The sequence below is a fragment of the Rhinoderma darwinii genome, chromosome 3 (assembly GCF_050947455.1).
Source record: "Rhinoderma darwinii isolate aRhiDar2 chromosome 3, aRhiDar2.hap1, whole genome shotgun sequence".
NCBI lineage: Eukaryota > Metazoa > Chordata > Amphibia > Anura > Rhinodermatidae > Rhinoderma > Rhinoderma darwinii.
The window spans coordinates 314928885-314953575 of record NC_134689.1 but is presented as its reverse complement, the minus strand read 5'-3'; the positions used below and the strand labels follow the sequence as shown (position 1 = coordinate 314953575).

Genomic DNA, 24691 nt, shown 5'->3' with positions numbered 1-24691 from the left:
TCCATAGAAAAGACCAAATTTAAGAGTAGATCCAGAAAACAAACCTTTTTTGAAAACTTTGGATTATCTTCCACAAAGCGTTTCTCTTTGGGATTAAACGTTCTAATACCTGCTCGAACCTGAAAATGGATTCAATAACATGAGCATACTAGATCAGTAAGCAAAAGATGTTTTTTTTTGCAGTTTACACAAAAAAAAAAAAAGCAGGAAATTTCGATTACATAATTTACCGGATTAAAAATTAGATCAACTTCTAGATGAAGGACTCCTTTTGAGGCACTGGATAAGTCTTTGTTCTTCAAATAATAAGCCACTTGATGTCCATGTCTTACCTTGAGATAATAATAATAATAATAATAAAAATGATAAAAACTCAGCATGACTACAAAATTCTGTTTTGCATTTCACATTGCAAGTCAAATTTGTTTTGCCTAAAAAAACAATCATACAATTTACAGTCCTGTAATGCACAAATATATCCATATTATCTTTTTGGGAGGGGCAACGCCCTACATGGCTGAAGAGAGATGAGCACAAATGAACCAGCAGCCACTTGCCCACCTGAATTCACTACTCTTTAGCCTGATGAAGGGCTGTGCCAGAAACGTTGCTGCCTCATTCATTTGTACAATGGCAGTGCATATTAAAAGTTGGAACATAAGTATTTCAATTAATAAAATAGATAGTTAAAAAAAAATTCACTAGGCACATCACCTGTCTGGAGAGCTGTTCCAATCTACTCTATTGAATATACTTGGGTAAAGGCCGCCAGATTTCCTAGGAATGTGCACCGCCTACAGATAGTAGGCAGACACATATTTGCAGACCCTAAACTTCAGTAATTAAAATATGTTCTTCAATAAGTACATTATACGTTATGTGCACCTTTGAGTGCTGGTACCACAGAACGCAAGAAAAGGGCATGATCCTTCAACCGCATGCCAGATAGCATTGGCTACAGTTGTGCAAGAATATATGTATACGCAAACAGAAAACCCTGGTTAGTCTAGAGGAAATAGGTGGCGGGGGGGGGGGGGGGACTTAAAGGCATGGGTCAATTTGCCCAAAAATGGAAAAAAAAAGGTCTTCCTGACCCTAAGTGCAAGTACATTAAAGAAAGGTTCATCTGCCATCAAAGCGTCCCGATACTGTACATCCGGGACTAATAGCTGGTTACAGAAAAGTCACCTATAAGTGTAGACCTTTCAGGAAGGCAGCTCAAAATTACATTCGCACAATATACGGTCACTAGAATATTTATTTCCTAATTGGTTTTCTCAGCTTCTGATCTCGTCAGATCCTAGTATATTGCAGTTCTGTGCTGGAAACAAGAGCCGAATTAACAGATATTCAATATTTTTGCATGCCAGATTAGAGGAATTTCACTAAATGAGATGGTTCCACCAAGTCGCCCTGAAAGAGTTCTTTAACCTAGGGGGAGATTAGAAACATACAAGCCCTTGCTCGCAGGTATTTGTTGCAAATTAGGATTCCTTTTTGATGGTGTCCTTTCCTATTATGCTTTTACTAATATAAAACTTAATGTACAGAAAATATTCTCATTTTAAAAATCCATACAGCTATATTTAAAATAAAATAAATATTTCTATTGTCAAGATGATTATTTACTGACAAATGTCATTGAGGGTTATAATGAAATCAACCAATGAATGACTTGTAATTGATTGAGAAAGGTTGAACTTGATGGACCAGTGTCTTTTCCCAAATCTATGTTACTATGTAAGAAGGAAAATTAAAGCATATTTCTGTAAAAAAAAAAGTTTGGACTTTTTGGATTCTTTCTAATTCATTTAAAACGCTTGGCAGTGCTGTGTGGCTTGAGTCTCTCAAGGGGTTAATAATGCACAAATTCCACCTTGCAATGAACAGGACATGTACTCTGGGTATACAAGCTGCCCTTCTGGCATATTCATAAATTTGCTGTAATGTCAGTGCTGATGGAGAATGTTGTATCACTTGTAGCCAAATGTTCTTTATGGCCACTTTCCGTACATATTCCCTTTATACAGGTGTAGTTAAAGAGCCATCCAGAAGTCTATAAAGATTGCGGAAAGACTGGGCAGCTCTTAAAAAACGAGTGTGAACAGTCTGCGTGAGGATCCCACAGAACATTTGGCACAGAGTGGTGCTGTACCAGAGCATCTGCTCAAGGCGCTCTCTTCCAATAACATCAGGGATATGGGGACCGGGGGACATGTTAGCTCATCAAAAACTGCACAGAAGTACAGCGAGTAGTAACAGCTCCACTGTAAAAATCGGCATGTTCATTGACTTACCAAAGCCTGCATTACAATGCAAAAAAAAACAAAAAACACTTGTATTGTACTGCAAAATATGATGTACAAAAAAGATAAAATATAATAATTATAAACACACACAGTATTACAACTTTATGCAGTACAAAAGGATTGGGGACATTTAAAATTAGTTTTACATGGGCACAAACGACAAACTAAATACAGTAATATAAAAAGGGAAATAGTTCTATTTCCAACCTATACCAAACTTAAGATTTGTAGCACCTAACCCTAAACCCTGCATGTTCTGTTGAAGAGGAGCAGTTAACTCTGACAGGTCTGTTTTACTAAATACTTGTATTCCTCCTGGTGCAGCTTTTCTTATAACTCTGTATTGTGCCATTTAACTTTTTAATTTCTCCTGGAAACCAACATGTCCGTTCTCTCTTCTTCTCCCAAAATCTACCATCAGGGTACAGTCTAGAGGCCCTATGTACATGAGATAACCCACCGGATCGACTGGCAAAGACAACCTTTATCTTATCTCAAGTCTACAGCCAGAATTAATAAGCATAGGTTCAGATTTCCAGATGGTCTCATCTAAAACTCTATTTTAACATGAAAATAACCAGAATTGTGAAAATTATAAATGTTGAAGAATCACAAATGGTAGGACATTGCGAGCAAAAGTAACACTTTGGAGAGGCTGGAGGGGGATGTTATGGAAGTGTAAGACGTTGTTGAAGACTGGAGTAGTTCATTTTTTTTTTTTACTTACGATACAATTTTTGAAAGGTCTTTCAGTCTGGCATCTGAGGGACCAACAGCCAGACTGACTGTTTCTGAACTCATGAATTGTCTCAAGACATCTGTTTGCCAACACAAATTTCACACTTGAATAGACCTTTGGCAAATATGCAATTGGGAACTCAACACTATACTTCTCTTTTCACACCGTATCATAACCAAAGAATATTCACTTACAGAGAGCAAAGGGATCACTACTTTTCCAAGGAAGTCAGGGGGCTTATCTCCATCTTCATCGAACACTGTTACCTCAAGAGCATCATGAAGATCTTTAATTGGGCTGAAATGAAAAAGTAAAAAAAAAAAGTTAACAGTCATAAATAAATTATAGCTATAAATTTATTGAACAGGTTGTTACAGTTGTGATCCGAGACTTCTATTTAAAGTGTAACTAAACCGTCAAGCACTGAGACCACCACCGATCGCTAAAATGACACGGCAGAAGCGCTCGGGTGAGCGCTGAGCCGCTTGGTTTCTGTACGGCTTTTCTCGGAAAGCGGACGTAACGGTGTATGGACTCAATAGAAACTCTATGGGTTCGTACACGGTTACATTGGCTATCCGAAAAAAGCTGATCAGAAACTAACAGTTCAGCGTTCACCCAAGCGCTTCTATCGCTTCATTTTAGTGATCGTGGGGGCTCAGTGCTCGGGCCCCCACCTATCAAAACTTCTGACATGTCACAATGACATGTCAGAAGTTTGTTGGAAGTTTAGTTACACTTTAAAGTGTATTTTTATTTTACTTACATTTTTTAATTCACATTTTTATCTATATGCCAGTACATTAGCCTGTGTACTTCTATTCTGTACATATGCCCCAACAGAAAATATAGTCAGACAGCCCTGGGGTCCTTTAATGGATTGTGGGCAGTCTCCCTATAATAGGTATGGGCCTTGATCGCATCACAGGGATTTCAGACGACAGTCAAGGTGGGGTGCACCCTCCTCAGTCTTCCTCCTCCAATGCCACGATCAACATTAATCATGGCTGTCAAAGGGGTAAACAATGGTTCCTCTAATCTCCGTCTTTAGAGCGGGACTGTGGCTTTGTATTACAGTTTATGCCAGATGGCACAGGCACACTTGCTGTGCCCACGTGATCAGAAGCACAAGTATGCCTCAACTGCCTGTTGCTCAGGATGAGCATACTCGTCCTTGGTCCTCAACAGGTTAATGGACAAAAATCAACCCTACGTTAACCGGTATAATATACGGTAGGTGTACAATTTTATATATTTAGCATGATTTCAATAATCTTTAAACTCAATATAACAAAAGAAATAATTGCATGCAGCAACATTTACTCACAAAGTGAAGACTTTATTCCACTCTGGATTGAGGTTTTTATATACTGTATGGGTCTGCAGGCGATCATTCCCAATTTCCAGAACACAGAAGGGATCACTTTTACCTGGGTTAAAAATAATAATAACAACTTATTTTTTGGATTTTTTTCAAACCTAATAAATTAATAAGAGTCCCAACCAATGTAACCCCATACAAATGTAAACAATGCAAGGGGTAGAAGTTTTTTAATTTTACTTGAAATTATTGCAGATTTGGACAACAAATAATCACATCCAATTGCAGAATTATACCACTTTCAGCCAATCTCTGGTCATCCCTCAGTGCATGCTTATGTTAATTGTTGGACCCCAGCAACTGACTGTCAATTGGAAATAAGGAAGATTTGCACAAAGTATAACCCTTCTTAGCGTTAAAAGCTATGTAAACCTTTAAAAAGGGTTCTGTTTTGTTTTTTTTAAAATAAAAAAAGTCAGTGTGCTTAATGCAAATTTCTCATTAGTTTTTATTTTAAAAAAATGTGCTTTGAGAAACAGCTGCTTTGTATTCTGCATACAGAGCAGCCTTATCTTACACAGAATCCTGTACCCGTCAGGTCCCCGGGACTAGCTGGTTCAGTAAAAGAGGGTCAGAGACACGCAGGATACACCTCTTATCCATTACATCAAGTTTATAAGTTAGATGATGTGATAGGTTCAGCGTCAGCGCGTCCTGTGTGTCTGACACGCAGGATCCACCTGAAATCTGTCAGGTCCGCTGGACAGACAGATTCAGGTCTTCGCGAATGAGACAGCTGCTCTGTATGCAGAATAAAGAGCAGCTGTATATTAAAAAGTTAAAATAATTTTTAAGAACAACTAATTAGAATGTTGCAAACACAAGGATTGACCTTTCTATTAATATAATATCCATCCCTCCCTTTCAAAAAGGTGTACATAGCCTTTAAAAGTAGAATCTTGGCAAAAACATTTGCTTTTTTTACTTAGAGACTCTGTCAGCACATTATAAGTGCCCTATCTCCTATATAAGGAGATTGGCGCTATAATGTAGGTGACAGCAGTGCTTTTTATTTAGAAAAACGATCTATTTTAAACCACTTTATGAGCGATTTTTAGCTTTATGCGAATGAGTTCAGCGTCATACACGTCTCTCCATTCATTTACACTGCACTAGCAATATAGTTATATCGTTATGTGCAGCCACATACACAAACACTAACATTACTGCAGTGTCCTGATAATGAATGTACATCACTGCCAGCCTGTACGTGATGTTTATTCAGAATCCTGACCCTTCTGAATCTTTTCCGTGAGATTCCAGCAAGGCAAGCGTAATCTCGCGAGATTACGATGTAACCTGTCATTTCAAACGAGATTACGCTTGCCTTGCTGGAAAAGCCGACCGCCTCCAAACATCTGCCCATTGATTTCAATGGGAAAAACGGCTGTCTGTTCCGATAGGCCATTTTTTTACGCGGCCGTTTTGAAAAACGAGCGCGTAAAAAAACGGCTGAGAAAAAGTAGTGCAGGTCACTTCTTGGGACGTTTTTGGAGCCGTTTTTCATAGACTATTGAAAACGGCTCCAAAAACAGCCGTAAAATCACGCCACGCAGCCAAAATCGTGAGTGGCTTAAAATGCTTTGAAAATAAGGAGCTGTTTTCAAGGGAAAACAGCTCCTGATTTTCATGACGTTTTTGAGTTTGCGTGTGAACATACCCTTATAGTTACAGTCCTGGATATAAATATATCATGAGCAAAATCTCTGTAGTGACCCATGTATAAATATATCATAGTTATTAGGTCACCCCTGTTATCTTTTTTCTAAACTACATTACCCTAATTTTAATAATCTTTCTGGGTATTGTAGTCCACCCATTCCATGTATTACATTAGTTACCTGCCTTTGAACCAGATCTACTAGGTGTTTCTTGTGCACTGGTGCCCAAAACTGTACACAGTATTCCATAAGCAGTCAGACTAGTGATTTATAAACCAATAGAACTATATTTTCATCATGTGCCCTATGGCCCTTTTAATGCATCCTATGATCTTATTTGCCTTTGCAGCAGCTGTCTGACCCTGGTTGCTACAGTTAAGTTTGCGGTAAACTAAAATTTATATGTCCCTTTCCAGCTCAGTTTTACCCAGTATTTTCCCAGTCTGTAATGCTGACATGTATTTTCTCTTCCCAACTTTATTGAAATGACATTTATCAGTGTTAAACCCAATTTACCACATATGCTGTCCTCCTTTGTGTTACTTACTTTGCACCATTAAGTATCATCTGCAAAAGTGTTAGGCTGGCTTCACACGACCTATTTTCAGACGTAAACGAGGCATATTATGCCTCTTTTTACGTCTGAAAATACGGCTCCAATACGTCGGCAAACATCTGCCCATTCATTTGAATGGGTTTGCCGACGTACTGTGCCGACGACCTGTCATTTACGCGTCGTCGTTTCACAGCGGTCACAAAATGCGAGGAGGAGCTTTTACGTCTGAAACGACGCAGCTGTTTTCTCCTGAAAACAGTCTGTCTTTTCAGACATAAAAGCCAGTTCTCGTGTGCACATACCCTTAATGTTTCTTTGCGATCCCTCTACAAGGTCATTAATAAATATATTAAAACAGCATAGGTCCCAATACTGACTCCTGTGGTTTCCCACTAGTAAGGCCTTATTCACACGAATGTGTATTACGTCCGTGATACGCGCGGACCTATGTTCGTGAATGGGGCCGTTCAGACAGTCCGTGGTTTTCACGCAGCATAGGTCCGCTGCATAAAACTCACGACATGTCCTATACTTGGCCGTTTTTTGTGCATCACGCACTCATTGAAGTCAATGGGTGCGTGAAAATCGCACACGGAATCACTTTCATGTGACGCGCGTGATTCGCGCAACAGTAGGTAAGGAAATAAAGGAAAAAATACTCCCTTCATTTTTTTCTAAACTTCAAAACCGCGTGTCATAAGCATGGCATATGCGTGAAAATCACGCAGCCACTCAGCACATAGTGATTACACACGAAACTGCAACGCGCAAAAAACGCAGCGTTTTTTGCGTGCGCAAAATGCACACGTTTGTGTGAATAAGGCCTAATGGTGACCCAATCTGAATATGTACTGTAAATAACCACCCTCTACTTTATATCACTAAGCAAGTTACCCAAATTTTCCCCACCGTCCCAGCAATCTTATTTTTTGTACCAACCTTTTATGAGGCACACCATCAAGTGCTTTGAAAAAAATCAAGATATATAACATTTCAAAAGACTCACACCAGTCCAGTCTAGCACTTACGAATTTTAGACGCTGAATATGTCAATAGGAGGTAATATATTTCTCAATTTTGCATCAGTTAAGCATTCTACCCCATAAAGGGAGGAATGTAAAAAAAATACAATTGTGCATGATATATTCTTTTTTTCCTATTAAAAAGACCGGCCAGATAGCATTCGGTAATTAAACATGAGTTCTTCATGAGCAAGATTTCTCAAACTGTGAAAGAGGTCTCCCTTGTAAGGCGCCCTGCAGCGATCTCTGATTTAGCAACATAGTGGACTCCTTTTGTGCTTCTTGTAATGTTCTACTGGGTTCAGAAGACAAATTTAGATAAATTGAGGTAACTTTTTTAAAAATGTTGGCATGGACTTCAACCAATGCCGAGGCCCATGCATCACCATGTTCTGGCTCCAGTGGAAATAGATTGAGAAGCCGTGTTCTACAGGTGTGAATCTATAGCGGATGCATAAAACGTGAACAGGACACAATAGAAAAACATTTTGATTTGTAGATAAAATACATCAGTTTAGCCCTTCTGTTCCGCTAAAACTAGGGGTAATGTGAACTTGGTCTAGCAAGAAGAATTCTCCGACCTTCAAAATAAAGAACAACTCTGGCTTGGCTTTTGAGCTCTGAAGTCATCGACCAAGGCACTGAAGCACTAAAACAAACAATAAGTAGCGCTTAAGGACTAACTGTGCCCAAACCCAAAGTGCCATGTATTAGTAGTGTTATGTACTCAGTGAAAGTTACACTGGTAATCCATAAACGTTCCCAGCCATCACGAGAAATACTTTATCAGCAAAACACCATTATCTTGACAGGGTAACTGCCTTTTAGGTTTATGGCTCAGGCACACAACACCTACATTGATTTTTTATTTCTACATATGTTGCACCAGTGGATTTCTCAAAATTGCTGAACTGTGGTTAATGATGAAAAGTTATGGAAACATAGTTTGTGCTTGCCGATTCCAGGTTGAAAATCTTTAGTGTCATTTTTTTTGAAGGCCGAGTTTGAAGATACTAAATGCACTTTATTGATCCCATCAACACACACTCACAGATCATTTTGGTTTCTTAGTCTTCATAAACTTTACTTCAAAATAGGATTTTTCTAACCCACTCTACAGCTTAAAATCTTTGTACTGGACTACAGACGTAAACGCTTCCTTGTATAAAAACAGCTATTATATAGACTTTCCTCTAAGAGGTATTAAAGTGGCTAATTTTTAGAGTGCAACTAGAGATGAAAAATATTTTCAAATGTTGCAAGAGTGTGGACTATACAGTGTTACTTCTTCCTGAATGACTATCTTCTACGTCAACTAGATATTCTTAAAGAAGGACCAGTCACATCCTCGGACATATAAAACCAGCTTGATAGCTTACCAACCGCGGCAGGGCTCAGTACAGCACTGGTTTTATTTTCCTACTGGACCTATTGTAGAGGAATGCGGGCGGCTAGCAGGAAAAAAAACAAAAACAAACTGTACTGCACTCAGCCCTGGTAAGCTATCCAGCTGGTTTTATGTGAGAGGACATGACGGGTCCTCTAAGAAAAAATAGATGCTACAGAAAATTTTCCCCCACTTACTCAGGCACATGGGTGTCAAGAAATGTATCCACAAATGGTATTGCAAGAGAAATCAACATCCTATTTTTAGTGGCACCCATGTTCACAAATGTTTTTGTAAGAAATTAATGTTTTCTGGAACAAATCAGCTTTGCTGAGAATGCACAAACTTTATATGGTTATAAATTCTCTAACGCTACATCTCTCCGCTAAAGTCTACGGGACCATCCAATACGAACTAGAGTTTGATTAATGCTTTGAAAAATACACTTCTCCACAAGGAAACTATACAGAGAAGTAGGTTTAATATAAATACTATAAATAAACCTTTACTTTACAATACATAAAAAATTAAAATGTTTGCATTTATCTTCGCGCTCACCGAGCACTGCTGCATCTTTATTTGCTTTCAGAGAAAAAAATTCCCACTTCATACAGAGCACTTTTTAGATTACTCTCCACAACTTTAGGTCCTTTTACACCGGCTAATATGGGTCGTGAAACGAGCGCCGATCAATGAGACAGCTGCGTGTGTCTGCTCCTTTCACAAGGAGCAATAATTGATGCTTATTGGTTTATAAAAGTGGGTTATAGATACATAAATGTTTTTCCCCAGTATAGTAATTGCATATACAGTAGAATTCAATGAATTAACTTTTTATTATTAAAATGAACGATACAAAGCCAAAAAGGGAATGAAAATAGTGCGTAAGGCCGAGTTACATGGGCAATTTCCAGTAACACAATTACTAACTTCTAATAATTTTTTTAGAATTCGGGATTGTCTTCATGAGACAACCTCTGTCTATATGCCCTCGTAGGGCATGTAGACATCATAGAAGGAGGTTCCCTATGCAGGATTTCATTCACTGAGCAAGAATTGAGAGCCGCTCTGGCAGATTCAAGCTGTACGTATATTAAATGGACGATCTGAATGGCCGCCATGTAATGCTTAATTTCCCCTGCATTGGCCATTGAAAGGGAAGTGTCTGGCTGGCCACGGCTTCCCCGTTCTGTTTTCTAGGAGGGGGGGTGTGGACCCGTGGTAACCAGCCAGTCTACTGTGCTCTGCTACATCTTTTAATTTTAAAGGAGTTTTCTCAGAGTTTGTCTTCTGCAACAATGCATCTTAACATTACAATGTGTTAAGGTTATTTATATAGGAATGCAGATAAACGACAAACGCACTAACGGAACTTGTGGAAAATAACACATTGTTCCAAATTTGAGCAGTCACATATTACGGTGTGCAATTAAATTCCTAGAAAGAGCTATTCGTAGATAAAATGCACGAACAGAAATTAAACTTATAGTGTAGACCTTATTGCCTGGCACGATGACCAGAAAACCTGAAATCACATATCAGACAGAAATTAAAGAGGACAATGTTGTAAAAACTGTATACAAAAAATATAGTAAAGTTGAAAAAAAAAGCTTCTTTTCTTTGATTGTGAAAGAGTTAACTACGCTCACCATCAAAATGCAAAAGTTGATTATAACAAAAAAAAGCTGAAACAAAAACAGAGAAAGACAGACAATTTCACCCTGCAATTTTGTTTTCTGAACACTGTTTTTTGGTCAGTGAACAAATGCAATCTGTGCAAATAACATGCACATGTATAAAAACTAGTCAATGAGGCAGAAAAGTCATTTCACATCGACAAAACGATTATCTCCAGCATCAGAATCTCTACACTGTGGTTCAAATCCAACCCGCTCATGTTCTGCTGGTGGAAGGATGAGCGATCAATTCAAATGCTACAAATGAAATAAAGATGTTCTTACAGCTTTCCACAAAATGTCCTAAAAAGAATTACAATTAATCTGCGCAGTGTCACATGCAGCAAATAAGGCGTCAAATAAAATTAACCCATGCCATGTGATTGGAGAAGTGAAACATTACTCAAGTCTAAAATAATCAGAGCCCATAGTCTTTTCACAAACTCATCCCACCATGAAATTCATAATCTACACCGAGATTTGCTGCCATAATACAACATCAGGGTAAACCTGGAAGCACTTTGTAGTGCTTGGATGTATTCCATTATTTTGTAGACCAACATATTTGCTCGAATTATTTGTAATATTTAAAATGTACTTCCAATTTAGTGACAAATACTTCTAGAGAGATGTAGCAGAGCTCACTGATAAGACAAGGATATCAGAGCACATGGTATCATTAAAACAATCTAGGGGTAACCACAATTTCTTCATATATAAGTTTATGTCCCTGAAAACTGTTAGTTTATAGGGGTTGTCTGGTTTAGAAAACCCATTTTCAATTAGAGGATTCTGCGTTAATTGAGGGAGTCCCTTATTAGGGACCTCAATAAATTAATGGAGCTACAAAGCACGTCTCTGGAGGACCCAGCACGTCTGTGCATTACACAGACAAAGCTTCGATTTTAATAGGCACCACATAATGCTTCATTTCCCCGGTTGATCGCCATGCGTGTGATAAGCTGATTTTTAGTTGACCCATTCAACAAAAAGAATGGTTAAAGAGGCTCTGTCACCAGATTTTGCAACCCCTATCTGCTATTGCAGCAGATAGGCGCTGCAATGTAGATTACAGTAACGTTTTTATTTTTAAAAAACGAGCATTTTTGGCCAAGTTATGACCATTTTTGTAGTTATGCAAATGAGGCTTGCAAAACTCCAAGTGGGTGTGTTTAAAAGTAAAAGTACAAGTGGGCGTGTATTATGTGCGTACATCGGGGCGTGTTTACTACTTTTACTAGCTGGGCGTTCTGATGAGAAGTATCATCCACTTCTCTTCAGAACGCCCAGCTTCTGGCAGTGCAGATCTGTGACGTCACTCACAGGTCCTGCATCGTGTCGGCCACATCGGCACCAAAGGCTACAGTTGATTCTGCAGCAGCATCAGCGTTTGCAGGTAAGTAGCTACATCGACTTACCTGCTAACGCCGATGCTGCTGCAGAATCAACTGAAGCCTCTGGTGCCGACACGATGCAGGACCTGTGAGTGACGTCACAGATCTGCACTGTCAGAAGCTGGGCGTTCTGAAGAGAAGTGGATGATACTTCTCTTCAGAGCGCCCAGCTAGTAAAAGTATTAAAAATGCCCCGATGTACGCACATAATACACGCCCACTTGGACTTTTGCAAGCCTCATTTGCATAACTACAAAAATGGTCATAACTTGGCCAAAAATGCTCGTTTTTAAAAAAATAAAAACGTTACTGTAATCTACATTGCAGCGCCGATCTGCTGCAATAGGAGATAGGGGTTGCAAAATCTGGTGACAGAGCCTCTTTAACCTCTTTAGGCCTCCTTTACACCCTTTGTTTTTTTTGTCGTTTTTGGTGCAATGTACTGTAGGTTGCACAGATGGTTGCAGTTCTTGTAGCAGTGGTCGCAAAATACGCTTGCTTATCTCATGGCCACATTAAAATCAGAGAGACTAGAGCAATGCGAGAAAAGAACGCTATACTTATAATAAATAAGAAAAAGCCATTTATGAATACTAAAGATTTTTTTGTAGGATAGGTAGAGGGTTGACTAACCTGAAAAATCTGCTGCAAGGAGGTCTTCTGCCTTTAATACCTTGACTTGAAGGAAGCCAATATCTTTCAAGTTTTGTAAGGAGTTTTTTAAACACTATCGGAGCAAAAGAACAAAAGTCACAATACATTAGTTACTAAAGAATCCACTTACGTAGTAAGTGTAATATGGTGGTCACCTTGCTAGGGGAAACCGTATACATATTTGCTTATAAAACAATATAGGCGAGGATAGAACTGCCCCCCTCCTTGTCTCCCTTGGTTAGGCCAGTTTCACACGAGTCTAAAATTGGCACATTTCTGCTTACTATTATGGCCCGAACGCTGGTCTAAATGACCCAAACTAGCTGCCTGTATTACGTTCTGGTGAAACTGGCCTTAGTTGAAAAAGTGCTAAAGCCTCTCTTAGAAGTGAACACAACACGAAGCAATGTAAGCAGAAAGGAAGTGCATTTTGCAATAAATAATAATCAGTAACATGTAACGCTTATCGGTCAGAATTTATGGGAAAACTGAGGATTTTCCTTTAACAATACAGTAATTGTCTAACACCAATCGATTAATTCTACATGTAAACAGTAAAAACATGTGTAAGGCCGATCGTACGCTTAAAGCAGTATCCCCATCTCAGGCATTTATGGCAAATCCACAAGATATTCTATAAATGTCCAATACATGAGGGTCTCACCTCTCTCTCTAGAACGGGGCACCCTGACCCTCATCCCACCGTCGCTCGGCTCCAGTTAGCCCTTATTCAGACGAGCAGGCATTTCCGTTTTGTCTGCCAAAAAAGGAGCGTATTTCGTGCATTCCAGTTCCATGTGATATCAGTGTGCTTTCCGTGTGGCATCAGTGTTCCTCATCATTTTTATTTAGCAAATTATGTGTGAAAAACAGACCGCACAAGGATGTTGTCCGTGTTCTTCACGCCCCCATAGACTTCAATGGGTGAAGTGGTCCACAAAAACTAGCCAAAATAGGACATGCAGTGAGTTTCAGGCAACGGACACACGCTGCGTGAAAAAAAACACGCATGTGTGAATAGCCCCATTGATTTGCATGGGTCAGTGTGATGTCAGTTATTTAAACTGACATCACACGGACGTAAAATATGGTCATCTGAATAAGGCCTTATGAGGTGGCTGTGAGTATGGAAACAGCTAAGCTACGCAGTTTCCATAACACCCATCGAAGTGAATGTTCAAAATCGATCAGACATTTATGGCGTATCCTGAGGATCTTTTTAGAATTATTCCTCTACATGAACTTCACGCTGCATATTTGGCAGCAAGCATTGTAACGCTTGCTAGTTATCGGTTGGTCATCTACTTACATATCTCTCTCGCATTTGGTCCCTTTCACCTGGGTCGGCCAGTGGACAAACACAGAGGTCAGAGATGGAGACTCCGGAGCATGGTGTAAGTACGATCAACAGGTGTATGGAGCCTTGGTTACTCTCCAGAGGCACTTCCAGGCGATTGATCTGGTCAAGGGGAAGCCCAGCAATATCCACTTTACACCTAAATAAAGGGACATTGTCAGATTTAACATACAAATGGCTACATACAGTAGTACACTATATCACACACCATAATGCATCTAATGGACCATGATATATTACCATCCATTCATCATGGTAGACGGTGATAAAGAATATGCAAGCACTGACATAAATGGAAAAATGGATGATCTATGAATGATCTAGCATGACCGCAAGCTTTTAACAAGTGCCAATTTGTTTATAGTGGGAGGTAGAGAACAAGGTCTACAACTTTTGCAGGAGACAGTACAGACACGTCCAATATCCCTCAAAACTTTACGACCCTCAAATTGCTAGAGGAGTATAATACTATGAATATGTTTATTAACTGTGGTTCTAGAATAATTTACCATTACAATCTACATATTAAAAAAAACTAAACTTTAGCATATTAAATAGTCTCTACTAAATGCTTATGTGTTTTAAAACGATCATGTGCATGTTGACCACTTGATAGAGGTGTACAATACAAGGGGCCCTGAAGTTCCTAATGTGCTAAAATGATATCTGTACACTTTGAGTCGATGTATGTATATTCTCTCATCTTCTACCAGCTGTGACTGTACATTTTATAAAAAGATATACAGTTGTGATTGAAGTTCTTTTGTGGAGGTTGGTCAACAAGGCTTCTATATAAAAGCCATAAATACATACCATAACCTTCTGTTTAAAAGATCTATACTATAATAAATAAATACATTTTTCACTCACAATCTCTCCTAATAAGGCTATGTTCACACGGAGTATTTTGGGGGAGGAATATCTGCCTCAAAATTCCGTTTGGAACTTTGAGGCAGATATTCCTCTCCCTGCACGCCGATGTTCGCGCCGTTTTTCGCCCGCGGCCATTGAGCGCCGCGGGCATAAAACAGCGAGAAATACCCTTTCTCCTGCCTCCCATTGAAGTCAATGGGAGGTCAGAGGCGGAAGCGCCCGAAGATAGGGCATGCCGCTTCTTTTTCCCGCGAGGCAGTTTTACTGCTCGTGGGAAAAAGACGCCGACGCCTCCCATTGAAATCAATGGGAGGCGTTCTCGGGCCATTTTTGCCGTGTTTTGCGACGCGGTTTCCGCGTCAAAAAACTCGGCAAAATACCCCGTGTGAACATAGCCTAACATTTCAAACATCTCAAAACTCCAGATTCAGTACTCCAAGACGTAAAGCCTCAATGCAAATTCTGTACCAGAGCCCCCAACTGCCACGTTCCTTTTATAATACTGGTATCTTTTTATATGTGGCAGAGGAACCTTAAAAGGGGTATTCCGGTTACAACAATTATTGTTGTAGGGTAAGGGGTAACTTGCTGATCGGTGGGTGTGAGACAGCTCGGACCCCCACCGTTTACCAGAATGGGGAGCCCGAAGTTGCCCAAACCCCAACTTTGATCCGAGTGGCAGGTCGCTTATGCGCACTGCCGCTCCATTCATTCTCTATGGTAGCGCAGAGAAAGCCAAACACCACACTCTGCTTTCTCTGGCACTCCCATAGAGAATGAATGGAGCGACCTGCCGCTCGGTTCAAACGAGGGGTTCGAGCAACTTTGTGTGCCCGTTCTCGTAAATGGTGGGGGTCCGAGCTGTTAGACACACACCAATCAGCAAGTTACCCCTTATCCTACGGATAGTGGGGAACTTGTTGTAACCGGAATACCCCTTTAAGGCCACCTAAGGCACCAGGGTTTAGGTGCAACTGCTCCCTATGCAGTTCACAGTAAATCCGACTCGTGTGGATGCGGCCTAACACTACACACACTTTTTTTTTTTTATATGGTCACATTCATTGCAAAGTGGTCATTATAAATACAACTACATACTTACAATCCAAACAATTCATCATGTTTGCGGCTATCTTTACCCCATACTTCAATCTCCAATACCCCCATCCTGTCGGAGAAGTAGTGAAAATCAAAGCGTTCCCTCCACTGAGGATTTGTACTTTTGCATGTCATCTATAAAACAAAAAAGTGATATTTAAGAAAGACTACAATAAAAAAAACTGACAATATAAGTCCATGATTCACTCACATCGACACAGAAATGAACGGATAGCCAAGACATAACCAAAAAGACACAGGGCTCTAAGACCACAAGTTTACCTACAAGTATGTGGCATTACCGTGGGTCGCATGCCAGCTCAGAAATGTTGCGCAACAATTAGAGAATTATAACAATCGTAGACCGACTCTTTTTCCTTCATGGGGAAACATTGGGTTTGCTTGCTATTCACAGTAATCCCGTGATTTTATAACGAGGGTGACTTTGCGTCACTCTAGAGCTTTAGCCAAGTGAGATAGTGAAAGTAATGATAAACATCGCCCCCTTATTCACAAAAAATCTTCATTTACACACAAATTAGTTTGTATAATAATGTTTTAGAAACAACTATTGCACGCCATCCATTTAAAGGTTACAGTCTCACTTAAGTGACAGAGAAACTCCCTCATACAGTATATTCTGCCTAGCAATCGGTCGATATGAAAAGTGGTTAAGCAGTGGTTAAAAAGGTTAAAGCCTAATTCTACGCAAAACTAGAAAACTCGTGACGCTGCTTTAAATTACATTTTCCGCGAACTAATGCTTTTTTGAATGAAATCTAATTGACCACCTGGTAAATTTCCACAGTCGCCCTGTTTACATGGGTCACGTATTGTCCATACGTATGTGGTGTACGGAATTACCACATCATCCAATAACACTGCGACTACAGCTTAACGCGCTATTTTGTATGGTAAAAGACAGACACCATTATAAACCAATGTGGTATATTGGGCGCCGTTGGTGTCCGTCATGTTACTGATCAGTCACTGCCATTATTTTTGTTATTCTGCTCCTATGATAGAATAATGGAAATATAGAACGCAGATGTGAACAGAGCCTTAGAAGAGGGTTCCAGAGTTGTGCTGGTCCTTTTTTTTTGTGCACAATTGTGTAGTATTTGTATGCAAAAAATGAATGTGAAAAAAAACAATTAAACACTGGTTCAACCTTTAAACCCTAAGCGTACCCACACGCATAGCAGATGTGTTGCAGATTTTCCACGTTGGTCATATTGCGTTTTTTTTGCACACAAAAAAAAAAAAAAGAAAGAAAAGAAAAAAAAAAAGCTCTGTCAAGCATCGCAACAAGATCATAGCTTTCATATTCTCAGAGCGGTTTAAGAAATGAGGAACACAAAGTAGGCAATAAGGGCCCTTTTTCGTAGATCAGTTTTTGTGTGTTATGCCCTGTGTGTGCTGCAATGGTTCTTTTTTGCTTCTACATGTGACATTAACACATTAGACTATCAAAATCATTGCAAACAAATCTATAATTTGTGGCTTGGAGCTTTAACAACATTTAAAAAAAAAGCCCACAAGTTCTTCACCACAGTAATGACCAATATGGCAAATTCTATTAAACCTGACAAAAGTACTGTACATATTCTGTCCATGGAAGGACCAATAGTACAGCTCTAGAACTCACCTTACTTCTGTACTTCTGATCACCAAGTTTAAACCTAACAAAGGTATCAAAGGCACAGGCATCCGGAAGATTAATCCCTTCCAGTAACGTAATGCTGACAATTCCATTCCAGAGCTGGCTCTTTCTCATGGACTCCGATAGCTGCAAGGACTGCATGGATGTTGTCTAACGCAACAAATGTAAAAAACATATGAATGTATAGCATTGTTGGGCAGTACATAACACATGGAGAACATGACAGCGCAGCAAGCATTGCCACGATCACACCGTGTAAGGCAGTCTGCTGCCAGACCCGGCTAACATTTATTCTACAGACCATCAGTCCAACCTCTGTTCTTATGTGGTCTTAAATGCTCAAAATTCGGCTATAACATCCCATATTTATACAGCCCTGGACCACCTTATAAAATATAATAATCTCTCACGTTCTTAACAAACCAGCACTTTTCTGGAGCCGCTCCCAGTTCAGGGAACCCCAAGTATTGTGATCCAGAGCACAAGCAACTATATAGAAACAAAATTTTTTTAAGGTGTAATAAATCAGAGGTTTAACAACTTCGTAAATACACACACACACACACACACACACACAATAAATAACTGTAGAAGAAATCTCACAGCACACCAATGTAGAAAAGAAGGTGATTTATTCAGTCAACACAATCTGCAACGTTTCCATCCTGCTATGCTTGAAAAAGGTCCCATAGCAGGACGGAAACGTTGCAGATTGTGTTGACTGAATAAATCCCCTTCTTTTCTACATTGGAGTGCTGTTGGATTTATTCTACATTTATCTACAATCTTCGGATCAGGATTACCTGCCTGCACCTCTTACCATTTTGGAATTGCATATTGAGTGCCGCTCATTTGTGTTTGTGTGTGTGTATATTAGGGATGCACGATGCATCGAAACTTCGATACTGTTTCGATACTCTGCATCCCCAAACGGTTCGATACCGTTATTTCATGTATTTCGATACTTAGCTGTGCAGCCGCACAGCTAAGTATAGTAACACATGAATGTATGAGCGCGAGGCTGTGGCTGTGTAATACAGCCACTGCCCTGCTCCGGAGTCCTGATAACATGTGCACGGGGTCAGGATGATGTGATGCGGCCGGTGCTGTACTAATGAGCAGCGGCACTGAAAACAGAACATGGCAGGCGCACTGCAAAACACCCCCATGTTCTGTCTTCAGTGCTTGCACCGCTGCTCATTAGTGCAGGGCCGGACACATCTCCTCATGCTGACCGCGTGCCCACTTACTGTCAGGAGCGGGGCAATGACTGTATTACACCGCCGCAGCCCCGCTGGCGGAGATCAGAGAAACCTCTCATCTCCGCCGTTATTCCCGTGAATGCTGCGATCACAGCGGACTGCAGCATTCAGGAGAAAATCAGAAGGGGGATGCACCTTGGTTCGAGTCACAGGGAATTCCTGTGACGCGATTGAGGGACATACCATATATGGGCATCCATGCCCAGGGCTGTCCTACCATATTTCCTGTTGTTAGGACATACTTGGGTATGTCCTAACAACTGCCTGTGTAAGATCAGTACACAGGCTAATGTACTGTAATATAGATATATGCCAGTACATTAAAGTTTAAAAAACAAAGTAATTTTAAATAAATAAAAAAATACACATACACTTTTTTTTTACAATAAACATTAAAATAAGTCTCAATGCATAAAATATACACATTCAGTATTGGCGCGGCCGTTATAACCTGCACATCAATTTTTTTGCATCATTTATGATGTGTACGCTGTAAAAAAATAGAAAATAAAAATTTATTATTGTGGGGCACGAGGTGTGATGATGAATTTAACCTCCATGTGCCTCACATTAAAAGTAATTAACCCCATCATGTACCTTACATATGAACTGATAACTGAGAAACATGATGGGGTTAATTACCATTAGTGTGAGGCACGTGGAGGTTAAATTCATCATCACACCACGCGCCTCACATCAGAAAATGGAAGAACTTTTTTGTTTTTATTACTGTTGGCAAAGTATCGAAATCGCAATACTAAACGAAGTATCGGTATGGAAGTCCAAATTCTGGTATCGTGACATCCCGTGTGTGTGTGTGTGTGTGTGTGTGTGTGTGTGTGTGTGTGTGTGTGTGTGTGTGTGTGTGTGTGTGTGTGTGTGTGTGTGTGTGTGTATATATATCTTTCTATCCAAGCAAAGTGCATAGGCCACAGTGACCTATAGCTACAGATGTGGCCATCTTTAACTTGATTCTGACAACTTGCTGCAGCGGGATATCACACAACAGAAGCCATTGAAAAAAAAAAAAGTCAAGATAAGAGATCTAGCCATGGTTTATTTAATGCGTGAAAAGTCCAGGTAAAGACGGCTACATCTGTATGGTCATCATGGTAAAGTACTATTTACAATGAATTAAAATCTGTGCCTTCTCTCCACACTGTCCACTCTGTGTATATTCTCTGTAATGCGCTCGGGATCAAAGCTGCATCCTACAGTCCAGCAGCTGCTGCAGGGAAATGGCAGTTAGTCAATGAAATATATGTCCTAAAATAATTTTGAGGCTTGGTATGTCCTAATTTGAAGCTCCGTGTTTATCTTGGAAGTGCTTCTATCTAACTTGTCCATAAAGCAGCTTCACTTAGCTGCGCAAGCTTTGTAAAAATGGAATCCAGTGCAGGCTATTAAAAGGGGACTGGAGATTACTTCCATATGGCAGAACAGCATGGGAGTGGAAAGGTAGGGCCTACAGCAGGCTGTACTTGGCCGAGCTCGGCATCTATCCATGGACACTCATTGCATTACACCAGAACATCTGGATTACTGCTTCTAATGTCCCTGGGAAACATCCACTTCCCATCAAAGGCTTTATCTTTCGCTGTCGTACTTTGAACATTTCAGCATTTAACGCAGTCATGTTTGAAGTGATGCTTTCCATGTTAGATTTTTTTTTCCTTTCTCCTTCTGCTGCTTTCGTTCACTTTCCCAAAAGGCAACCATATCTGACCTGACCTATTTTACAGATATAAATTTACAACAGTGATAACCCTTTTACTGCCAGCAGGACATACACAGATTTTGACATGGACTGTAAGGAAATGTTCTAAGAATAAGATACAGAAAGTACTCAGTGTTAAAGGAAAACTAAAATATGAATGAACAGATTTTATTCGAGCTGCTCAGACGCCTGCTCTACGACAAACCGGACGTAAATACACAAGTTCACATTTCATTTTATTCTGGTGGATATGTGTTTAATTTACACATAACGCCTTAAGTAGGAGTAATACGAATAATAGAACAAGGCAGAGAATACAAAATTCTCCTATGTTGCCCTGAACGTCTGTGAGCGGATTGGGCAAAACAAGCTACGGGTCACTATTTCTGGCAGACTGGCGGAAACACAGGCTGCTATAAACCATAACTTTGTAATATACTGTACAATTGAAGGCTCTTCAGGATCAAGAAGATGGTCTTCTCTGTCTAATACAGTGCAGCAAAACATTTTCACCCTTTGTCCAGTTGTCTGACAGCAGTGACCAGAAATCAATGGATTTAGAAAAAAAAAAAAAATCATATTTTACAAGAGCTTTATTTGGTTGATTGTCTTTTCAGATGATCTCTAGTCGTTCAATAATACAGAAGGTTTGGTTTTGGTAATAGATGCCAGACTATCAGAATATCCTCCATTCTAGTTTGTAGGTCTATTAAAAAAAAAACAAAAACAAAAACAAAAAAAAAACGACCGCACATCCGCCCGCAGCCTGGCTTTTTTTTTTCTGATCCATTGCTAGGCGGTGTCTGAGTAGACAGATTTTCCCAGCATGCCTACATCATTCATGGATGTTGAGAAGCGAATTATTATGGTGCAGGACCGTCCCGAATTATGGGATACTCTATCAAACTGCTACCATGACCGGTAAAAAGAAAAAAAATGCAGGCTGGGAGGAGATAGCCAAAAAAAGCCAGAAACCTAAGCTAGGCAGGAATTAGAACAGAGCTTTCTTTATTAGAAAAGCAATAGAGAATGGCGCATGAGCGATCACGTGACCTTCTTATGAGTGTTTCTTGTGGGTTGGGGAAAGTTAACAATTTTGCCTCGTCCGATTTTTTTTGCGGACCGTGAAATACGTTAGACATACAAATGCAATATGGCCCCAAAATAAGGACAGAAGAAACGTATGTAAAGCAAAAACAGAAAGAATACGGATGTCAAAATAGACACTTGGATCAGTATTTTGTAGCGGTATGAAAAAGGACAAGAATGTGCGCATGAGCCCTTAAAGACTAAGAGTATGTTCACTCGCACTGTTTTCAGACATAATTCTGGCGTTTTACGCCTCGAATTACACCTGAAAAAACAGCTCCATTACGCCTACAAACATCTTCCCATTGCTTTCAATGGGTTTTACAATGTTCTGTTCCCACGAGGTGTCATTTTACGTGTCGCTGTCAAAAGACGGCGCGTAAAAAGACGCCCGTGAAAAAGAAGTGCATGTCACTCCTTGGGATGTTTTTGGAGCAGTTATTCATTGACTGCATTGAAAAACTGCTCCAATAACGTCTGTAAAATATTCAGAGAAAAACGTCTGAAAATCAGGAGCTGTTTTCAGGTGAAAACAGCTCCGTAATTTCAGACGTATTTTGCTACTGCGTGTGAACATACCCTTACACTTTTAGGGAATGTCGAATTGGCATGCCATAAATGTATGGAACTGGAAACCCCATTTATGATACAAGGTTGTGTAAGCTGGTGAACAGACCATATGCAAACCGTAATGGTGAACATCATGAACGTCGTCCAGCTTTTTCAAGAAAAGTTATCAAATTTATCATCTTGACAGAGCAGGACATCGGAGGTCCATATATTTATTTACTTTATTCTAGACATAAATGCCCTATGAAATAAACTTAAGTCCAAAAAATCCACTTAAAAAAAACACGTTGATTTTTAAAGTCTGTTCACACATGAATCTGCTTTTTTCTGTATAAAATTTGTCAGATACATTAAAGGCCTGTAAAGTATAGAATATCTTACTGTATATTTTTGCAGCCTCTCATCTCTCCCGTGAAACCAGTATTCCCCATGCTCGCATTTTTTCTGCTCGAGTCAGTGCGGTTTTGCTAACTGCTAGCACTCCTCTACAGCCCAGGGTTTCCTAACTAAAGATGGTTATTGATGTACTGCTGTTTTAGTGCACTAGGAGAATCAATAAACTAGAGCATACAACTGTTTGTCAGATTTTCTAAGGCATTGTGGGAAATTCCTCACAGAGTTAAAGTGCTATATGTTCATACACCATAAACCAGGCTCAGCAGGAAGGAGACCTGTGTACCATGCTGGGACTGGTTAGGTTTTGCCTCCCTCTGCTGGCTTTTTGATAGTAATGCATCTTGGACACCTTCGCACTGAAATTTTATTTTAAATTGTTAATCTGCTTCCTTAGGCCTTCCTTGAAAACATTTTTTCAGTGTTTTAAAATTAAAAAAATAAAAAATAAAAAAAGATTAAAAAAAAGCCACGAATGTCAAGCAGTTTATGGTATTTTTAACAAGTGGTTTTGGTGGCGTTTTTTATTTTGTGTCATTTTAAAAATGCGTTTCTTTTGTGACGTTTTTTAAGTCGTATAGAAAAGCCTATTAAAAAAAAATGTCAAAAAACAAAATTACAAAAAAACCGTAATAATATATATTTTTATTTTTTTTGAACAGACTGTCAAGTAACATCTAGGCGCTGTGACAAACGCCATCAAAAGCGCCAAAAAATAAAAAAAGGAAAATGCTGTGTGTGATTCGGGCCTTAATACAAGATTAAGCAACTTTCTAAATAGACTATACAGCAGCAAAATAGTAGAACATTTTTAAATAACACTAACACCATCTAGCTGGTTGTCCTGCTGTTTCTGCCATAGATTGGAGAGGACCCGCTCCTGGCTTCGTCGGTTCTCACTTAGCATTCCATACAGCAGCAGGGAGGGGGGGGATTGTACACGGTATATTAGAGTGTGGAGAGGCACATTGAAGTCTTCAGGGAGGGCAGATCTCACAGGATGTCCGTATCAGAGTGAAGATAGGGAGGAGGAATCACACAGTCTGTGTAGCACCCATGCCAGACTGTACGGGGGGGGGGGGGGGGGGACACACTCTTCAGCACATGGAAGAAGAGATCCCTCGTTGACTATAGAAGGAGAAAGCAGTACAGGAGTGTAGCTGTGTTGATACATGAGTTAGTAAGGGCAACGGCATCCTGGAATCATAGAACTGACATCTCGCGTGTATTGCAGAGAGGGACACACCCACATGAGAAATGTCTGAAACTAGGAGCAGGTGCAAACTGAATATGAGAGGATCTAAAAATGAATGCAGGAATGAAGATTGAAGCCTGAGGGTATGTTCACACTAGGTCATTACGTCCGTAATTGACGGACGTATTTCGGCCGCAAGTACCGGACTGAACACAGTGCAGGGAGCCGGGCTCCTAGCATCATAGTTATGTACGACGCTAGGAGTCCCTGCCTCGCTGCTGGACAACTGTCCCGTACTGTAATCATGTTTTCAGTACGAGACAGTTGTCCGGCGCAGAGGCAGGGACTCCTAGCATCGTACATAACCATGATGCTAGGAGCCCGGCTCCCTGCACTGTGTTCGGTCCGGTACTTGCGGCCGAAATACGTCCGTCAATTACGGACGTAATGACCTTGTGTGAACATACCCTGAAACTTAGAACAACTTTTTTAAAACTCCTGGTAACCACGACTATATGTAAACAGTTATTTTTTTTTCTTCTTACATATGACTTTTACTTAAAGAGGCTCTGTCACCAGATTTTGCAACCCCTATCTGCTATTGCAGCAGATCGGCGCTGCAATGTAGATTACAGTAACGTTTTTATTTTTTAAAAACGAGCATTTTTGGCCAAGTTATGACCATTTTCGTATTT

General features: G+C 39.9%; 1 protein-coding gene across 4 annotated transcripts in view; it reads right to left on the bottom strand.

Moving 5' to 3' along the window:
- Positions 1-24691, bottom strand: part of MCTP2 (multiple C2 and transmembrane domain containing 2) — a 193728-nt gene that overhangs the window by 45570 nt on the left and 123467 nt on the right. For all 4 annotated transcript variants that reach the window (XM_075858224.1, XM_075858225.1, XM_075858227.1 and 1 more), the window contains 8 exons: positions 17756-17920; positions 16112-16242; positions 14089-14275; positions 12759-12852; positions 4376-4478; positions 3243-3345; positions 231-332; positions 45-119 (listed from right to left, as the gene is read on the bottom strand). In XM_075858224.1, coding sequence (XP_075714339.1) covers positions 45-119; positions 231-332; positions 3243-3345; positions 4376-4478; positions 12759-12852; positions 14089-14275; positions 16112-16242; positions 17756-17920 — 960 coding nt within the window. The remainder of the gene's footprint in view (positions 1-44; positions 120-230; positions 333-3242; positions 3346-4375; positions 4479-12758; positions 12853-14088; positions 14276-16111; positions 16243-17755; positions 17921-24691) is intronic.